Source organism: Peromyscus maniculatus, chromosome 19 (genome assembly GCF_049852395.1).
Source record: "Peromyscus maniculatus bairdii isolate BWxNUB_F1_BW_parent chromosome 19, HU_Pman_BW_mat_3.1, whole genome shotgun sequence".
NCBI lineage: Eukaryota > Metazoa > Chordata > Mammalia > Rodentia > Cricetidae > Peromyscus > Peromyscus maniculatus.
The window spans coordinates 56,524,584-56,545,606 of record NC_134870.1 but is presented as its reverse complement, the minus strand read 5'-3'; the positions used below and the strand labels follow the sequence as shown (position 1 = coordinate 56,545,606).

The 21,023-nt window shown below is 45.3% G+C and overlaps 1 protein-coding gene and 1 long non-coding RNA gene across 4 annotated transcripts in view; one reads left to right on the top strand and one right to left on the bottom strand.

The window, feature by feature from the left end:
• Nucleotides 1–21,023, top strand: part of Alpk2 (alpha kinase 2) — a 136,108-nt gene that overhangs the window by 5,488 nt on the left and 109,597 nt on the right. Inside the window, exons 1-3 of one of the 2 annotated variants that reach the window (XM_042263726.2) lie at nucleotides 10,427–10,544; nucleotides 12,920–12,996; nucleotides 15,368–15,485. In XM_042263726.2, coding sequence (XP_042119660.1) covers nucleotides 12,957–12,996; nucleotides 15,368–15,485 — 158 coding nt within the window. In that variant the 5' untranslated portion in view covers nucleotides 10,427–10,544; nucleotides 12,920–12,956. Of the gene's footprint in view, nucleotides 1–10,417; nucleotides 10,545–12,919; nucleotides 12,997–15,367; nucleotides 15,486–21,023 lie in introns of those variants that run through there. The other variant, XM_042263725.2, reaches the window with a different exon arrangement.
• LOC143269604 (uncharacterized) overlaps nucleotides 1–21,023 on the bottom strand; it is a 63,428-nt gene that overhangs the window by 23,294 nt on the left and 19,111 nt on the right. Inside the window, exon 1 of one of the 2 annotated variants that reach the window (XR_013046155.1) lies at nucleotides 2,013–2,339. The exons of the other annotated variant lie outside the window; for it this stretch is intronic. This is a non-coding gene — a long non-coding RNA (uncharacterized LOC143269604). Of the gene's footprint in view, nucleotides 1–2,012; nucleotides 2,340–21,023 lie in introns of those variants that run through there. 2 annotated transcript variants of the gene reach the window in all.

Genomic DNA, 21,023 nt, shown 5'->3' with positions numbered 1-21,023 from the left:
TTTTTGGTTGGGGGTCACCACAACATGAGGAACTGTATTAAAGGGTCGCAGCATTAGGAAGGTTGAAAACCACTGCCTTAAAGTCCTGGGATGATTCTGTTTTAAAGTACAGTCCAGCCAAATAAAAGTATTTTTCCACAGGGCAACCTTAACTGTCAATGGAGTGAGCCCTTGGATATAGTACTGTGCTCTGAAGAGCAGAACTTTCAAAAAAAAAAAACTTATTTCATATTTGAATGCATGTATGTATGTGCACCACATGCATTCCTGGTGCCTGTGGAGGTCAGAAGAGGCATCAGATCCCCTGGAACTAGAGTTACATATGGTTGTGAGTAGCTATGGTGCCTAGCCATCGCTCCAGCCCCTGGAGCTCTTTAAGATTTTTAGATGTGATATTCTTTATCCCTAATGCATATCTTGCTTCCTATGATAGTGTTACCTCAAGAATACTTGGCAAATTTCTAAAGTGCTTGTGATTCAAGGTTTGCAGAAACCAGGCATGGTGGCATGCACCTGAATCCTGGCACTTGGGGTGTGGAGACAGGAGGCTACTTCTAGGTCAAGTCCATCACCGAGGGGGTCAGGGCAGAAACTCCAGGCAGGAATCTGAAGGCTATCCCACACAGCATTACCTCCAACCAGGGAGCCATGGAAGACGCTGCTGGCTCTGTGGCTCACTCTAAGCCCTTTACTAACTGAACTGAGTGAGTTCCCTGTAAATCTAATCGTTACTGCTATTTGTAACATCATTTAAAATCTTTTCCCACTTAGTAAATAACTTCTACTGTTTAAATTAATTTAGAGTCCGGGTTGGTAGAGAGATGGCTTAAGAGCACTGGACGCTCTTTCTGGAGACCTGGATTTGATTCCCAATACACACGCTGGCTCACAACCACCTGCAACTCCAGTTCCAGGGGGATCCGATGCCCTCATCTGCCCTCCATGGGCACCTGGCATACATGTGGTGCAGACATACATGCAGGCACAAACCACCTGTATACATAAGAAAAATTACAAAAGGAATAATTGAAAACAAAATATCTTCATGGCCTATGCCTGAATCTAAGGTAGGGGCGGGTGAGTTCAAGGTCAGTCTGGGCTGCATACAAACGTGCGTACATAGTACATAACACACATGCATACATAAATAATAAATAACTAAACAAGGCAAGCAGAAGCAGTTTGTGAAAAGCTTTCTCTGAAATACTTTGGCAAGGTTAGAGGAGGGTGGCAAGTGAGCAGGGAGGCCACCCACTTCACTTGCCCTGCCCATGCAGGGCTGTTATGCCCTCTGTCTGCGTACTGACAGGTGATTAGTTTTGTGTAATAAATTCAGGCTCAGTTCATTCTACCCAGAGTTGGTCCCGTTCTTCAGTGTGCGGCAGTCGGCAAATCAGAAGAGAATCCGATGTCCCAGGTTCTCCCCATATCATCCCAAGTCCTAAATTCAACAGCATTTCCCTCTCAGTCTGGTTTAAGTAAGGATTTTCCCAACAGGGATAACCCAGGGTTGCCTTGGGGTGTGTTAGTGGGGTGTACTAGGAGACTGGGTGAACGTGGAGAAGAAGGGGCCCAGAGGGGAGTGCTTTTCTTCTACAGTGCTCTTTTGGAAGGGTCTTGCTGATGCAACAGAGGATTGTACTCAGTGGTCTGTGGCATCCAGTTTTCAATCAATGAAATAATCATTAACTCAAAAGAGTGGATCTCATTAGCCATAGGACCATGTTCCACCTGTGCCTGTATGCATGCATGCCTCGTGTATGTGTGTGTGTGTGTGTGTGTGTGTGTGTGTGTGTGTGTGTGTGTGAAGTGTGCTGTGTGTGAGTGCGTGAGAGCATGCTTGTGTGAGTGTGTTGTAAGTGTGCCACTGTATGAGTGTGCTTGTATGAGAGAGTGTTTGTGAGTGTGCATATTTGTGTGTGTGTGTATGTTTGTGTGTGTTTTATTGGGAATTGAATCTAGGGCTAGACAAGTGCTCTAGGACTGAGCGATAGCCTCATCCCTCTTTTTACCTTTTACTTTGTAGCAGGATCTAACTCTGCATCAGCAGCTGACCTTGAACACGCCATCCTCTTGCCTTGGGCTCCTGAGTAGATGGGTTATAGACATGCACCACCAAGGGGTGCGTTCCCTTTGCGCATTGCGAGCTTCCTCTCTTCCCTGTCTCTTCCCTGAAGGGGCCAGGATAAGATGATGGATGTGTATCATCTGAATATATCAATAATCATATTCAAGAAACCAAGACGCTTTCATTAAAAAGCTGTGTGACCTCGGGACAGATACTTATCATGTCTGTGTTTTTCAGTATGAAATCAGGGAAGATACTAAGCTCTGATATGTTTAACCTTGAGATATTTTTAAACTCCTTCCATTAAAGAATTGGAAATGAGTTTAAATGGCAGAGGAGAGGAGAAGACAGGAGAGTGGAGAGGAGAAGAGGGGACGGGAGGAGAGGAGGGGAGGGGAGAGAGGAATCAGTGGGTCTACCAAAAATTTAAAAAAAATTGCAGTTAAAAATAAAAAGCTAGAGAAAACAGCAACTCCATGCCCAGCATCTACCCTGTCTTATCAGTGAACACACAGATACTGTGAAAGTTCCATTTTATTATGTAAAGTAACATGTAAAGTCACTGTCCTTAAACAATATCACGTTCCTGTAAATACTCAGGACAACTAGGCTACTCGATTTGTGTGTGTTTCTAAACATATTAAATGTACAAACAAGCGTATTAGGGCATATTCGTATTTTATTACTGTGTGTGTGTGTGTGTGTGTGTGTGCTTGCCAATTCATATGATGTGAGTGGAGGTCAGAGGACAGCTTTTGGGAGCTGGGCTTTCTCCTTCTACCTTGTGGGGTCTGAGTATCCAACTCCATTAGTTAGGCTGGGTGGCAAGTGCCTTTACCCACTGAACCAACTTGTCACCTTGGGATTTTTTTTGAAAGGGCTAGCGTACTTCATACTTCTATATCTCATTTCACTTAGCAATATGCTTCTGAGGTCACTTCATGTCTGTCAGACAGAATCTCCTCATTCCCTTTTAATACACACTGCTGTTAAAAGGCTCCACCAAGGGCCAGGGATGTAGCTGGGTTGGTAGTGTTTGTCTACACGCACGAAGTCAGCCTTCAACCCCACCCTCCAAAGGATCCCAGCACTGGGGAGGTGGCAGTCGAACAGTCAGAAGTTCAAGGCCATCCTCCACTACATAGGGAGCTTGACGCCAGCCTGGGCTGCAGGACACCGCATCTCAGCAACAAACCAGGAGAAAGTTCTACTGGATCCACTAGATTCCTGCTAGCGGGTGTTTGTGTTGCCTCCAGGCCTGCGATCACAGCAGAGCTTTGTCAGAAACAGCAGGGACTCCCCAAGCACTTGTCTCCCTTTCTCTAATGTTAACGCTTGCTTTGTTTATGATGTGTTTGCATGTCATAGAATTCACTCAGTTTTAATGCGGTGACTTTGTTTTACTGAACTCACCACATAGGTAACTACATAGGTAACTATCACCACGGTTTTGGGTTTTTTTTTTTTTTTTTTTTTGGTCACAAAAGATCTCTTGGGTCCATTTAGTGTTTAAAAAGATAATATCAGTATGGATTCATTGTACAAGAGATGGGCTTTGTTATGACATGTTAAAACACGTATATTGCATACTTGACTCATGTTCCATTCTCTGTTACCTTTTCTTGCCCCTCTCTTCCCTTCCGCTGGTCCCCAGCCAAATAGTCCCCCTTCTTTCATGTCTCATCTCTCTATATGTTGTGCGTGTGTATGTGTGTATGTGTGTGTATATATGTGTGTGTATGTATGTGTATATGTATGTGTATGTATGTGTCTATATGTCTAGTATGTATGTATGTATGTATGTATACATTAACTTACATATATTTATTGTCGATCAGTCCTCTTCCCAACAGGCACTAGCGGCCCTTGTGTCCTACCGCGTCCTTTGGATGTTTATATGTGGAATCATATACTGTGGGTCTTTGGGTCTGACTTCTTTTGCTGAGTCTGACTGAGAGCGTTTTGAGGTTCATCCATGCTACACCATGCACATCCTTTGTTCCTCTTATTATTCAGTGGTATGACCATGCCACACTTCATCTATTCACCAGCTGGATGTTCTGGTTGTTTCTAATTTTGGGTACTCTGAATAATTCTGCAAATGACGTTTGTGTGGGGCTTTTGTGGAGATGGATGTTTTCACTTCCCTTGGCAAGGGTTTCTAGGTGTAGAATTGCTAGCTCGTTAGGTAGATTCATGTTTAGTTTTTTAGTAAACTGTTTTTCACAATGTCTTTACTATTGTTCCCTCCACCAGGGAGAGCCAGGGGCTGCTTCTGTTCTTTACGCTGCTCTCTGACAGGCAGCCCTCCCGGGGTGGGGTCGCACCCTCCCGGGGCTCTGGTTTGGATCTCCCTGACGACTGAGGATGCAGAGCATCTTTTCATAGGTTTGTTTTCCTGTCTTTATTTTTCGTGTATGACTTAGCATCATACCTGAAAGAGAGCACGACACTCAAGTGTCAGCTTACCTGGGCCCACGTCACACGGCAGCCCTGCCGCGTTCACAGTTCTCTGTGGTGAGCCAAAAACAAACAAACAAACAAAAACAAACAAACAAATAAAACAAAAAACCAAAGCAAAACAAAAAAACAAAACCAAAACAACTACAACAACAAAAATGGTCCCTTTTCAAGTGTTTGAGATGCCCTCAAGAACCCACCTACAGACTCATACTTTCTACCAATTTGTGTAAAAGACGTCATTTTTATAATTTTCCAGTCATTAAACCCAAAGCCACAGATATTAGACCACACTCACACAATAGTTATTTTGCTATTCAGAAGACCTTTATAAAAATGTAAATAGTGCGATACTTACATCATTTCTACCCTCTCTTCCCCCTCCAACCTCTTCCATGCCTTACTGCTCCCTTAAGTCACAATCTCTTGTTTAATTGTGTGTGTGTGTGTGTGTGTGTGCGCATGTATGTGTGTGTGTATGTGTGTGTGTGTGTGTGTGTGTGTGTGTATGTGTGTGTGTGTGTGTGTGTGTGTATAGAACCTCCCAGGTAGTCATCTCTAAACATGTACATGATATGTACTTTTTAAGAGCATAAATGTATATGTTTAGAATCTCTATACTTAAAAGCCTGCATTATTTTTTAAAAGTAGGAAACTTGCCCTGAGCCATACAGGGAAAAGAAAGGAAAGAGGGGAAGGACTGAAAAGCCTGGTATTCTTTTGAGTGAACATACTTTTTTTTAGGTTGATTTTGAAGTCCCCCCCCCCATGACTCCCTCCACTAACGCCAAGAATTCAGCACTCGTTTGTCCTCTCTAGCACAGAACAAATGTGTCCTTCTCACCCACAGAGAAGCCACGCAACATGAACCACGGTCTGACTTAAGTGTCCCTTTCCCTCGGGGAACGGTCCGTGCCCAGTGGCTGGGACGCGTGGCAGCTAACCCAACCTCGTGAGTCAAACCCACTGTCGGTGTCTTCACGTGGGGGACAGACCTGACAGGAAGTGGCCACCCGTGGAGGAGCTGCAGCTGACCCACAGGGGCCTCACCACCGGCCCCGCTCTGTGAGCCCTTTCCTTCCATTCAGTCCACAGCAGTGGTCCTGGGAACAAGAGTGGGAGGAGGCTTACTCTGCAACTTGCTTTCCCAGTGAGTGTTACTCCAGGAGACATGTTTACCCCTTAATTGGCATGCCACTTTAAAAAAAACAACAACAACAAAAAAAAAAAACAGCCGCACTGTGGTAGCCCACAGCAGAAAAGGAAACTGGTGAAGAAGCCGTCTCCCCGATAGCCTCCACACTACTGTGACACCAGCTAACCATGTAACACTCTGAGGAGGCAGTCGATGTGGGCTCTGATCCTTACACTGTTACCGTTTCTGGCTGACAGGTGAGGAAATGGATTCGATACGGTGCCCAGGTGAGAGGCAGGGCTACAGCTACCTCTGTTCCCGGCAGTCTAGGTTTGATCCAGAAGCCTAGGATGGTCTTCTGTTCAGGAGAGCATTTTCCAACAGTGAGATTCCCCCGAATCATTGAGTAAGTCTGCAGGAATGTGGAGAGCCAAGGTAGTCATCTTCTTGCCAACAGTAGTTCCCAACAAGTATTGCAGACTGGCCTAAACTGGTAATGACATTCATCAGCAAGCATTACAATGTGGACAAACTTGACAATATTATGCTAAGTGGAAGATTCTGATTATACGAAGTGTCCAGAAGAGGCAAATCCACAGGAATAGAACAGAACTTGGTGGTTACTGAAGGCTGTGTGGACTAGGACAGGACATGGAGATGGGGAGATGGGGAGATGTGAGGCTTCTTTTGGGGGTAATGGCACACTCTAAAATTGCTTGTGGTGATGATGGTTACACAAGCCAGATATAACGAAAGTCATGGAGTCATAACTTTTCAGTGGGTGAAGTATGCGGTATATTAATTATCTCATTACAGAGGTGTTTAAATGTCACGCTGGGTCAATAAGTCACAGAAGGTGTCTCCAACTTGAAACCACAGGTCCATAAGTGTGCCAAACCTTGTCCCTTCCCTGTACGGAATTTGCTATACTATCGCAACATACCATAAAAAAATTGGGGTCTGGGGAGGTAGCTCAGTCATAGAGGACTTCCGAACATGTACAGGCCCCTGGGTCTGTTCTTCAGCACTGCAACTTGGAGTATGAGGTGAAAAACTAAAAGTGACTTAGGTTTGTGCTACCGCCATATGTAGCTAATTATATAATTATCCTGTCAGTAATACTGAGCAATAGCCACTTTAAAATCTTTTTTTTTTTTTTTTTTTTTTTTTTTGAGACAGGGTTTCTCTGTGTAGCTTTGCACCTTTCCTGGAACTCGCTTTGGAGACCAGGCTGGCCTTGAACTCACAGAGATCCTCCTGCTTCTGCCTCCCGAGTGCTGGGATTAAAGGCGTGTGCCACCACCGCCCGTCCACTTTAAAATTTTAAATACATCTTTAATTAAAAAAAAAAAATTCTCGCCAGGTGTCGTGGTGCATGCCTTCAATCTCAGCACTCAGGCGGCACAGATAGGTGGATCTCTGTGAGTTCGAGGCCAGCCTGGGCTACAGAGCAAGTTCCAGGACAGCCAGGGCGGTTACACAGAGAAACCTTGTCTCAAAGAACAAACAAGCAAACAAAAAACCAAAACAAAAAAACAAAAAACTCAACCCAAATTTATAACCTTGGCTTCTATGACAGATCGAGCCTCTATCGAGGAACAGCTCTCCTGCTGTCCAAGGGCAGCTTCTCCTGCTGCTCTGCATGGCGGGCCTCTCAGCACCTTGAGGATGGCCCATCTCCAGTCACTTTCCTCGGCTCTGTATTTATTCTGGACTATTCATTACTATAAGTTGGCCATGCCCCTCCCACTCTGTCTTTATGTTCATCTCTGTCTGTCTGTCTGTCCGTCCCTCTCCTATCTTCCTTCCCTCCCTCTGTCCTCTTCCTTTTGTTTCTGTCTTTCTGTGTTGGGGATCAGACCCAGGGTCTCTGACATGACAGGTAAATGTCCAACCATTGAGCTGCACTTTGGCTTTGAAGGTTTCTTTAAGCATTTTCTTTCTCACAAAAGATGAGTTATAAGCATTTTCAAAATTCAAAACATTTTGAAACTTAAAGGTACTTCTTTCTACCTAGTTGGGAAACCTTTCCCAATACACATTACTATGACCACGAAGAAATATCTACAGGTTTCACATCTGTGAGTTTAACCACCTTTAGACCCAAATTACTTTGCAATAAAATTGTGTATGTGCTGCAAAAGTAGACTCCTCCCCGCCCCCCTCCCCGGCCCCCCCCCCCCCCCGCCCCCGCTAGTCCCTAAATGAGACTTTCTAACTACTCTTTACATAGCATCCGTGGCATACTGGGCACTGTAAGTAATCTAGAGATGGTTCAAAGTATAAGAGGATATATGCATAGGCTATGTGCAAACGCTGTATCATTTTATATAATAGACTTGAGCATCCTCGGATCTTGGTATCTCAGGGTGGTCCCAGTAACAACCCTACGAGAAAAGTAAGGGAAGACTGATAGATAGGAATTAAATCTGGGCCTTACCGCTATAGTTCACACTTATAGCTCAGTGTGAACTCCTGAGCCACCAAATGTGCTTGTAAGCTAATCTAGAATGGAGTTGCGGGGGAATTCTCTTGCTGGCCTGTGCAAATAATTGGCCGTATACACTGAAATAGGCTCACCTGACTCTTTATATGTGTTAAATATAATGGGTTACTCAGGGACCCCAGATGCTTCAGGGGTCCCCACATCCATGTTCATAGAAGTTCGGTAACCCAAAATATTGGAAATGCAGTTCCCTCTCTCTCCTACCAAATCCCCAAAGGACTCACACTCAGAAGGTATCCTTTCTTCAAACCTTCTTTTCCACTTCCCTTAGCAGGTCCTAGCAGCCGCTAGGCAGGCTAACTCCTCCTTGAATCAAGTGTTCATGGCTCTTCTTGTTTTTGGATGCTAACATCTACCAACCTCCGCGCTGCGGCATTTTCTACCCATTAAGCGACTCTGTGGAACTTCAGGCTTAAGTGCAGACTTGCTTCCTGCGGAACACGGAGGGAAGATGGCAGCACGTTCTCTTTAAAGGGGTGTCTTTGCCTGGGTGCACAGAGCGGGAAGGGTTTCCATGCGGGGACTCGCCTCATGCTAAACTCAACAGAGCATCCTCCAGGGAAGGAGGCGTTGCCCACCTCAACAGTGGCTGGAGAGGCCTCAGAGGGCATGCGCGAGTGGTGGAGCATCCAGCCCTTAGGAGCGGAATGTTCAGGCAGGGTCGCCCAGGACGCTCTGCTGCCACTACCCTATATCCTGGTCCTACTTGAACAGGGAGTCCCTCAGTCTTCCAGAGCTGGGCCCTGCCAATGAGGCAAAGGTCCTGTCACACTGTGAAGTCCCCTGGACTTGTTCTCCTCTCATCGAAGGCTGTGTGGGTGCCAGCGAGACCCTTAGCTAACGCTAGGGAATCTTTCTCTGACAGCCACCTCTCTGGTATTAGACAGTCTGGAAAACTAAGAGGAAAGGGTGGAAACTGGGTGTTAATGGTTCAGAGGCTGACACGCAGGCTGTCTTCTGGTCTCAGCACCCCTGGACTGACCATTGACAGTTTCCAATGCCCTCTTCTCCATTCTTCCTCCCCATACTACTGCGGTCTTCCCCCTCTTTCTGAGCTCCGTGGTGTCTGAGGGCTGAAAGGGGAAGCGGACTCCTACTGTTTGGATAGATTTAGTTGTGATTTCCAATCCCGGGCCTCTATAAAGGACAGTTTTGGTGGGAGATGCCGATAGCATGTCTGACGGTAGAATACGAAAAACAAGTCCTTTAGAATCAGACCCACCTGCATTCTCGGGGCTACCTTAGGGCTCTGCGAGCTGGGACCCATGTTGCTCCCATGTCAGTCAGCGAGTCCTGAAGGCAGGCAGCCTCAAGGTAGCAGCCACTTGCTGCTTTAGCATGTGGATGAAACTTTCCTGAGCCTGTATTCCTCATGTCTGCAATCTAAGAGGTACTGACAACCGCTCCAGTTAATTTGAGATTCATTGAGTGACCTGACATTACCTGGTGACTAACGAGAGTGTGATGCCTGTGTCTACCAAAGAAGGCATGCTTGCTCAAAAGTGCAAGCCCAGTTCCTCCCCTCCCCTGGGGTGTTCCAAAGGGTCGGTAGTTTCCAAATTTCAACATCTCTCCCATCTTAAGATTCATTTGAGTGCAGTCCACTCCTTTTGGGGGAAGTCAATATATGTATTTATTTTGTATTTTTTGAGATAAGCTCTCATCCAGCCTAGGTTGGCTTCACACTTGCTGTGTAGCCAGGGATGACCTTGAATTCCTGATCCTGCTGTCTACACCTCCAGAGTTCTGCAATTACGGACTGGTTATGTGATGTTGGAGGTGGAACCCAGGACTCTGTGCATGCTGAGAAAACACTCTTATCAAGTGAGCTGTATTCCCAGCCTGCATAGCAAGAAGAGAGAGCCAGACTGCAGACACACGGGCTTCTGCTCGCTCAGCTTGGGCTCTCCTAGCTTCGGGATAGTTCCACCACTGTTCAATTTGTGGCTCTCAGGCAGGGCTACCCAACTCCACCACAAGCGACACTTCAACACTGCCCTCAAAGGAAGTGGAGTGCTAAGCTTCTAGTGGGGGGAGATCAGGGAGATCTCTAAATGTCTTGAGATGTGTAAGGGGGATCCTTGACACACCATCCCAGAAGCTCTCTGTTCCAGGAAGGCTGCTGAGGACCCTCCACCACTGTCTCAACTGCGGCTGGGCAGCAGAGCCACACCACATGGCTCCTGGGATCCTAAAGGTCAGAATAATCACAGAGCATAGAGTGATGATGGCCTTGTTTGTGTTTCAGATCACGTGGCATGAAAGGATGACAGATCCAGGCTGCCTTCAGAGGCACAGGCTGTGTTTTTTATCAACGTTACTTTCCCAGAAGGTTCCGGAGAAGTCTGATGTCGTGCTTCGATGCGTGATAGCTGGTAATGACCCCTAGACTAGCCACTACTCACCCTAGACTAGCCACTACTCACCCTAGACTAGCCGCTACTCACCCTAGACTAGCTGCCACTCACCCTAGTCTAGCTACTATTCAGCCTAGACTAACCGCTCATCCCCGACCCCATGCTTCTCTGCAGACCAGTTTTATTGGCTTAAAGACAATGAAAACATTTGAGAAATTTACCTGAGAAATTTATTCTGAGTCATCAGTTAAGCAACTAAATCCTCTATGATGTTTTTCAAGTGACTTCTGGATGCTGGGTGATTTTCCTCACCTCATGCCGTGGCTCTTGGTTAGGCAGCCCTCCCCCTGGCTAATTTTCAGACAATCTACTCTTCACTTGATGTGGCATCCAGGAACAGCTTGAATAATTTCACTTGATAAAATTGAGCTCTTCTGTCAGCTTTTAACGGTGTCTGTAGGTTTTGTAAAGTTGCCTCCCACTGAACCACCCTCAGGCATGCTAGTCAACAAAGAACAATTTAAAACTAAAGCAAGAGATGCCCAGAGGACGTAAGGCCAAAGATGGGAACTACCCCTGGACTGGAGAATAGAGCACTCAGAGCTGATGATTGGGTATCGGTGGTCCAACGGTAAAGGGATTCCATTAAAAGTAAGGGGGCAAAGAATTGGCTCAGATGGTACAAGCATTTGCAGTATAAACATGACAGCTGGAGTTTGTTCCCTGGGTCCCACACCAAGAGAGAAGTGACTCATGCAGACTTCCACAAACCTGCTGTGGCATTCTCAACAAATGCACATGTGTATGTGCCCTCCCCCCACACACACAAAGATTAAGACAGAGGGACAGAGACAGAGAGAAAGACAGAGATAGAGAAAAAGACACAGATCCACAGAGAGAAAGAGACATACACACACACACATACACACACACATATATAGACACATACACACACACACACACAAAGGGGGAAAAGGGAGAGATACACACATGCACACACAGAAATAAAGAATAAAAACAGTGATTTGACAGATAAGTGGATTTTTTTTAAATCTATTTGGATGATTCTTTTCTTTCTTAAATTATATCTCTACCCTTGAAAACACGAAGGTCCTACACCCATGGTGTTTCCTTAGGGCAGACAGAAATCACTTACCCCTTTACCTTCTCTTCCTAACTCACAGGAGGAGTGTGGCCATAGACGTGACTACCCTTTGTTTGTAGGCGTCAAGATGAAACCTCGTCTTTGGTCTGGAGGCTGGGGTACCCTACCCATCCGTACTCAGCCTCTCCAAGCCCATAGCTGGTGGCTTTCTCGATGCTCTTCAATGACTATTCAAACAGGAGAGACCCAAGCTGATCCTCAGTCTTCTGAGAGAACTGCCATGTGTTTAGACAGATCCTAAACTTGTCCACTGGTCCTCACACAGTAGCTGGATCATTGGGAATGGTTCAGGCAGTGACTCACAGAGAGATTCAAAAAAAAGGAGAGGAAGGCTGGGGGCGGGGGAGTGTGGCTCAGTGGTAGAACGCTTGCCTAGCATGCATAAGACCCCAGGTTCCATCCTTAGCATTGGGAAACAAAGGGAGGAAGGAGACGTTTTTAGGTGAGGTTTCCAGGAGAAAGGAGAACCTTCCAGAAGGTACCACTTCCCTATGCATGTCTTATTTCTGGCTGATGGTTCAGGCTCAGGCTATGCACAGGGAGAAACCCTGGCAGCAAGCAGGAAACTGGAGGAGAACAACCAGCCCTGATCATTCTGAATGAACAACTGGGGGTCAAAAGGTCCCAGGGGCCAGCTCTCACATACTTCACATGCTTTCTCCCGGTAAAGCCCCACACACGTGCAAAGGAGGAATTCAGTGCTTCCTAAGCAGGGGCTGCAGGAAGCTGGCTCGAGAGGGGGAAGAACAGGCAGAAATGAAGAAGCCCGACAGCCTCTTCCTCTGTGGGTTTCCAGGGAAGCTCCTCTTGACGCTTTACATCTGCCTGTAGGAAGTTGAGGCAAGAAGTTGCCAGGCTAGGGCGTGTCCTTGCATGTGGGCCTGTGTTCTTGGCCTTGAGGGCAGCTGCTCAGGCACCTACCTGAAGAAGAAGGTAGGAAAACCCCAGAGCTGCCAAAAAGCATATATGTGGCCTTGGTATGCAGACAAGGAGCCCGACGAGTATTCTCAGATCTTGCTCGTACATGTCTTTCTGACTCTTACCATCCCGACCTCTTTTTATCTCCTTACCCTTTCTATATATTCCTTGGGGGGAACAGGGACTTCTTTGGGGCTCTCTGGGTTGCTTGCCAAAAATTAGATAATATAGAAACAAACCCCAAGACTGTTCCTGGTATGGATCCAGAATGTATGTTGTTTTCCAAGCCTGAACTTCGCTTCCTGCACAGACAGCACATTTGATGATTCTTGGTGGCATGGAGAACAATGAGAAAACTCTCTGGGACACACTGGAAACTTTCCCAAGGTAACAGGAAAGACAAAATTTCTACTGTGTGGGTTAAGTTCTTCCACTGGCCCATGAGCATTCACACCCAACTAATGATCACGAGAGAAGGATGAACCCTGCTAAGGGAAGAAGATGTCAGTGGGCCGATTTTTGTGATAGTGTCATTCACATATACGTAAGACCAGTCTAGAAGATTTATGCTCCTGACTTCTTCTTTATGAAGAAAACGGAATTTTTGTTCTTGTCCCATTCAAGCAGCTAACCAGCCTCAAACTTACTTGGCTTCTGAGATCAAAGGAGATGGAGCATGTTCAGGGTGGCATGGCCATGGACACATTGAAATTTTTTCATTACATTACATGTATTTATTTGTGTGTGTACATATGTATATTTGTGTGTGTGTGTGTGTGTGTGTGTGTGTGTGTGTGTGTGTGTGTACAGGAACACTTACACTTGTATGACATAGCTCACATGTGAGATCAGAGGACAATTTGTGGGAGTTGGTTCTTTCCTTCTATCATGTGGGTCCCAGGGATGGGACTCAGATCATCAGGCTTGGTGACAAGTGCCTTTACCCACTGAGCCACCTTGTAGGCCCCTCTAGAAACATTAAAAAAAATCTACTTTGTTCTTTCAGGTTCAGGTTTGAGCACTGTTATGTATAATTTCCAATGGGCTTGGAGTGTAGCTAAGTGGTAAGACCCTGGCCTAGTTAGGGTTTCTGCTGCTGTAACAAAGCATTGTGACCAAAAGCAACTTGGGGAAGAAAGGACTTATTTCATCTTACAACTCACAGGTCACATTCCATCTCATTGAGGGAGGTTACGGCAGGAACTCAGGCAGGGAAGGAACTTCAAGGTGGAAACTGAAACCAAGACGTTCCACGGAGGAGTGCTGCTTACTGGCTTACTCTCCACATCTTGCTCAGCCTGCTTTCTTATAGCACCCAGGCATGGCACTACTCACGGTGAGCTGAGCTCTCCCACATCAATCATCAATTAAGAAAATGCCCCATAGATTTGCTCACAGGCCAATCTGGTGGGGGCGTTTTCTGAATTGATGTTACCTCTTCCAAAATGATTCTAGCTTGTGACAAGTTGACATAAAACTAACCAGCACTCTTAATAATTGCAATATCCAGCACCACACACATATAAAAACATAATTTTCTCAAAGGTAATGTGAGGATCTTGAGAGATGGCTTAGAAGCTTAGATTGTATACTGCTTTTTCAGAGGACTGAAGTTTGATTCCCAGCATCCAATTGGATGGCTTACAATTGTAACACCAGCTCCAAGAGAATCCCTCTGGTCTCCTTGGGTATTGACACTCATATGCATATGCTCATGTTCAAATACAGACATATAACTAAAAATAAAGATAAATCTTTAAAAGAAATGAAAAGTAAAATGATCTCTGTGCAAATATAAAATTAATAATCAAAGGCTTTGTTCATCTCATTAATGAATAAAAGAACCAGAGAATATTAAGCCTGAGGACTACATATTTATAGACATTTAAAAATGTCAGGAGAACATACATGGGTTAGGTTCAACACTATTTAATATCCTATGGGGCAGCAAGACCTTACAGTGTTATCTTTCTACTATACCACTATTATGTGTATCTCTGTTGGATAAAACCTACAAGATGACATAAAAGTTCACCAAATATAGAAATTTTAATCAGTCCTATCACTGAGTGAAACAAACTCATTTCCCAAGATCAAGGCTTTTGGATGAGACTTTGGCCCCACATGACACCAAAAATCAAATACCACCTATATCTTTGTCTACTGAATATTTTTTTAATTGATCTTAGCCGTACAGTGGTGGTGCACGCCTTTAATCCCAGCACTCGGGAGGCAGAGGCAGGCCGATCTCTGTGAGTTTGAAGCCAGCCTGGTCTACAGAGTGAGATCCAGGAAAGGCACAAAGCTACACAGAGAAACCCTGTCTCGAAAAACCAATAATAATAATAATAACAATAATAATTGGGGCTTTATTTATTTGTTTTGTGTGTAGGGGTGGGTACATGCATACCACAGAATGCATTTGGAGATCAAAGGGCAGAGGCCAACTTATGGAAGTCAATTCTCTCCTTCCACCTTGTGGGATCCAGGACCCAAACTCAGCCATCAGATTTTAGTGGCAAGTGCCTTTATCTGCAGAGTCATCTCCCTGACCATCCATCATGGTTTTGGAGAATTAAAATTTATTTTGGATAATTTAATTTAAAAAATATTTTCTTATGATCAAAGACAGCATTTTTTATTCTGTATTTCACTAACATCCCTTTATGCTCATTTCTAGGCCTTCTTGTTAATTCCCATTTACAGCTTTTTAACTTTTTCTGAAAATACTTAAATATTCTATTTTTTTAATCACCAGGTCAGCCCAAGCCAGAGGTGACTTGGTATAAGAATGGTCACGTCATAGACAAAGGAGGCACCATGTCCAGTTACGAATTCTTTGAGAACCAGTATATTCATCTGCTACATCTCTCATGGTAAGTGGCTTGGCTCCTGTGGACTGTTCACTAACATTCTGTCTTCCATGCTGGGGTGGTTTCTATGAGATCAGGCCAAAGGATTTGCTTTTCAAGTCCTGATCTTCGATGTTACAGGTAGGCAAGAGCCGAAGCACCCAGCAGTGACTAGAGTGGTCCCTCTACATGAATGGATTATCTGAAGATTTAATCCACCATGGGTTGAAAATATTTTTTAAAAAAAATCTCATTGGGACTGGACATACTTATCTTCATTCCCTAGATCAGTGTTTCTTAACCTGTGGGTCACAACCCCTTTTCACAGGGGTAACCTAAGACCATCGGAAAACACAGATATTTACATTACAATTCATAACAGTAGCAAAATTATAGTTATGAAGTAGCAATGAAAATAATTTATGGTTGGGGGGTCACTACCACACAAGGAACTGTATCAAAGGGCCACAGCATTAGGAAGGTTGAGAACAACTGGCCTAGGTAATATAGTACACTAGTAATTTATATATAATTTATGTTATATTAGGCATTAGAATTAACATGGAGTGATTTGTATAAATCTAACATCATATTATATAGGAAAGAGATTTGAGCATCCTCAGGGGTGGCTATCCTGGAACTGAGATCTCCCTTGGATACTGAGGAGTAACTATATTTGTTGAGCTCAGGAACTTTTTAGCCATTGGTAGAGTGAAACTTTATCTAGAATTATTTCCCTTTGTTAGATGAGTGTTTCATCTAATCTTGTTCTTTCTGGAAAGCTAAGTAAGATTTCAGCACTGTTCTAACCTTCCAATATTGGATGAAGGAACCAGAACCCACAGCAAGTGGGTAAAGGGCTTAAGGTTAGAAACCAACTTCCAGACTTTATTTTTAGGAGGTAGAGGCAGGAGGATCAGGAATTCAAGGTCAGCCTGAGCTACATGAGATCCTGATGCTGCCCCGTCAAAAACAAATAAAGTATGGACAGTTCAGTACAGTAGTTTCTAGGTCTTTTTGTTCCCCCGGGAGATCTTTGATTACATGGAAGGCAGACGCCAGATATGTAGAGAGATGTGGCTGTCCTGTTTGAAACCATTAGGGAGTCTGTGCCCTTGGTCCCTGCCTTATCCACCTTTCTCACTGGTGAGAAACGATACCCATCAGCAGAAACGTAAGAAAGGAAGTGTTCATTTGGATTACAGTTGGAGAGGACACATTATATCACGGCAGGGAAGACATGGGAGAATCGAGCGGCCCACTAGTCACATTGCATCTGCAGTCAAGCAGCAGAGAGTAGATGGGAAGTAGGACTGGTGAGGAGCCCTCAATGCCTGTCTCCAGCGACACACTTCTTCCAGCAAGGCGCCACCTCTTCAGGGTTCTGTAGCCTTTCCAAACAGTGTCACCAAATGGGGACAACATTTTCCAACACAAGAGCCTATGGGAAATGTTTTACACTCGTACCTCAACATTCCCCAATGCTACCGAATGCCCTCGGGCGGCTCTAAGGAGCTGGCAGTGTTGCAGGGTGTGGAAAAGACTGGTTGGCATGAATGTGTGCCATTGGGCCAGGGTCTGAGAAAAAGGGAGCAAGACTCGAGTTTGATGTCCATGTTTTTCGTTCTCTTGCTCTATGGCCTTGGTCATTTGCTTAACCTCTCATTTTCTCTGTCTGCAAAAGCAAAGTAGGACTCAGAGAACTAAATACTTGGGTGCTTGTAAATTTTCATATAGCGGGGGTCGATAGCCACTAGCTTGCTTTCTTTTTTGTACGTTTTTATCGTGTCTGTTTATTTTTTTTTTTTTTTTTTTTTTTTTGGTTTTTCGAGACAGGGTTTCTCTGTGTAGCTTTGCGCCTTTCCTGGGACTCCCTTGGTAGTCCAGGCTGGCCTCGAACTCACAGAGATCCACCTGGCTCTGCCTCCCGAGTGCTGGGATTAAAGGCGTGCGCCACCACCGCCCGGCCGTGTCTGTTTATTTTGTATGCCCGTGTGCCATGGTATACAAGTAGAAGTCAAGGAACAGTCTTCAGGCGTCATTCCCTCCAACACGTGGGCCCTAGAGATTGAAATCAGGTCCGCAGGCTTGGCAGCAGGCACCCTTACCAGCAGAGCCGTCTCTCGGGCACCTCCGCTGGCTTTTCTTGTCGCTCCTGCACCTTTTTGTTTAAAGTCAGCACCGAAATCATCTCACCATGGTGAACTCTCGTGACTTAACCGTCAGCCAAGGCTGGCGTTCACACTAGAGCGTGTGCGTCAGACAACACAGCAGGCCCCCGACCTAATGCTGAAGATGGAGGTAAAGAGCCAACACTGTCTACATCCTCAAGAGACACTCCAGCGTGGAAGGCAGGCAGTGAACAGATGGAGACATTGTCCCTTCGCCACGCCAAAGGTATCTAGTAGGCAGCTAAATTGTCATTTGTGGCCCCTGGGCAGGGCCTGGATTCTCAGGTTTCTTCACTCCAGTCTGGCCAAGGCATGCCCCCCCTCCATATCTCCATCTCATTCCTTGGAATCCACTGTAGGCTCCCAGGCAGTTCCGGGAACTCACGGCCCTGGTCAGTGTTAAGCACTCTCTCCTTCTGATCTTACTGCATAGGCCTTCCTTTAGATGCCTGCTTATTGCGCCCCTCAGGATCGATGAACTCAGTCGGCCGTGGGTCTCAGAGATTCCAGGAACTCTCTTTGCTCCACACAGATGGATCCCTAAAGTCTGGTGCAGTTCCCGAAACACAAACAGTTGTTAAAATACATTTATTTGGGGACTTGATAGATGGCTCAGTAGTTAAGAGCACTTGGTGCTCATGTAGAGGACCTGGGTTCAATTCCAAGCACCCCAATGGCGGCTCACAACTGTCTCTAACTCCACTTCCCAGGCAATATGATGCCTTTTCTGGTCTCCATGGAACCAGGAAAGCAAACGGTTATACATATACATGCAGATAAAACACTCATACGTGTAAAATGAAAATAAATAAATCTTTTTAAATACACATATTTTTAGTTATTAGTTTATGTCGATAGGTATTGGCAAACTTTTTTTTTTTTTAAATAAAGGCCCAGAGAATAAAAATATTTCATGGACCAGGCATGGTGGTACATGTCTTTAACTTAAGTACTTGGGAGGCAGAGGTGTTGGATCTCTGTGAGTTTGAAGCCAGGATGGTCAACAGAGAGAGTTCCAGGTCAGCCAGGGCTACATAGTGAGACCCTGTCTCGAAAAAACCTCCCCAAACCAAAAATCCAGAAGTAAATAAATATTTCATGCTTTGTAAGCTGCATGCCAGTATAAGCCACAATAATTTAACTCAGTCACCGTAGGGCAAAGAAGCCGTAGACAATACATTTTAAAGAACAAAATGAACAGGCCTATGTTCCAGTAAAACCTTATTTACACAAGACAGACAGGAAAACAGATGTGAGTATGTCTATATATTCATTATCTGTTTCCTACACTTGATTAAAAAAAATGTTTGGATGTAGACTGGCCTCAAACTCCTTATGTAGCTGTTGTGGTTTGAATGAGTCTGTCCCCCATAGGCTCGTACCTGAATGCATGGTCCCCAGTTGATGGAACTTTTGGGGAAGAATTAGGTGTGGCCTTGTTGGAGGAAGTGTGTCCCTGGGGGTGGGCTTTGAGGTTTCAAAAACTCATGTCATTCCCGATGAGCTCGCTTTCTCTCTGCCTCATGCTTGTGGATCGAATATGAGCTCTTAGCTACTGCTCCAGCACCATGCCTGCCTGCCTGCCTCCATGTACCCCATCAGGATGGTTTTGGACTCTGATCCTCTGAAACTGCAAGTGTGCCCCCAATGAACTCTTCCTTCTATAGGTTGTCTTGGTCATTGTGTTTTGTCATGGCAATAGAAAAAAATAAGTAAGACACTGGGGCTCTGTGCATCCTCGGTTAGCGCTTTCCACTGAGTCACCTCCCTAGCCCTGTCCCATCCTTGTTTTTTCCCCTTGAGCACTTATGTATGACAGGATTCTCAGTTGATCCTTTAATTTTTTTTTTTTTTTTTTTTTTTGAGACAGGGTTTCTCTGTGTAGCTTTGTGCCTTTCCTGGAACTCACTTGGTAGCCCAGGCTGGCCTCGAACTCACAGAGATCTGCCTGGCTCTGCCTCCCAAGTGCTGGGATTAAAGGCATGTGCTACCACCGCCCGGCTCAGTTGATCACTTTTAGTCTTACACTTAATAAAGAAATTTTATTTACATTTTGATCTTAAGGTAAGCTAATTCCCTTAAGAATTGAGGTTGTTTTTTTCTATTAATGTTCTCAGAGTTGTTATTTTTACAGGGCCGGGATGCTAAGAGACACAGAAGGCCACAAGGTCCCAAAGGCAGCTGGGCAGGCTGACAGGGTAAAGAGATAACGCAGAGAGGAGACATTGACGAAGGGAACTGGCACCTAAGTAGCATCAGGGACTCCCCATTTCTGTTGTGGGCCTAGCTAGAGCCTTTTGTAAAACTGAGGATGTTGTGTAGCAGAATCTACTCCGTCAAGCTTCTGGCCTGCCGCTTTGACAAGCAGCCCACCTACTGGGAGACATATTTAGTTCTAATATGGAGAATGATGGTAGAGGCATATAACCATAGGCAACAGGCACACTTTTCTGTTTAGAGTAAATATGCTGGGTGTGAGTGACCTCTGAACATTCTGGTGTTTGATACCAGTTTTTCTGAACTAGGGGGACATTGACTGGGGAGCGTTTTAATTCCACAGATTTTGGGGTCTCACTCTTGACCAACTAAATTTGAATCCCGGATGATTCTAATATGTGACTGAAGATTAAAAATGCCTTGCCTCCCAAACATCCCCCTGCAAAGACTTATGCCAGTATATTAGATGCTGCTTAGGGAAATGAATAATGTCTTCATACCTATGCCTTCCAAAAATTACAAGTTAATTGTTCTAATAGCAGCTTCAAAGTATCTTGTCATTACTAATGCATGGTAATCCACTGGATTACCTCATAGACTATCTGAATTTGGACTTGGGATCAGTAAAAGTGACCACCCCAGTCTTCAGAAGCACTTGTTTCTCAGGGACTTTGGGGTGGTGGTGGTGTGTTACAGGTCCAGACTGCAGTTCTGCTCTGTGACAGCCTTAGTTCCTTTTCTCATACCCGGGACAAAATAATCCACAGAAACAAGGGAGGAGGGGTGTGTTGGGCTCATACTCTCAGAGGACCCAGTCCACTGTGGAAGGGAAAGTGTGACGGGACAGCTTGGTCTGAGGCAGCGGTTCTCACGTCTTTATGGCTCAGGAAGTAGAGAAAGGACGGGACGCAGGGTTGGAATGTAGCCTTCGCAGGCCACCTTCCAGTGATCCACTTCCTGCAGCCCAACCCCCCAGCCTCGTAAAACGGCACCACTGTATGCTCCAACACATGGGCCTGTGTGAGGGGGACTTCTCAGATTGAAGCCCCAGCAGGGAACAAACACCGGATTGTTTACTGACATTTGGCTTCTCCTTCTTTTAAGACCTGGTGGGACTCTTTCTCTGCTCCCATCCCCAGTTCTCCTCAAAGTCTCTTACTGGAAGAGATGCATC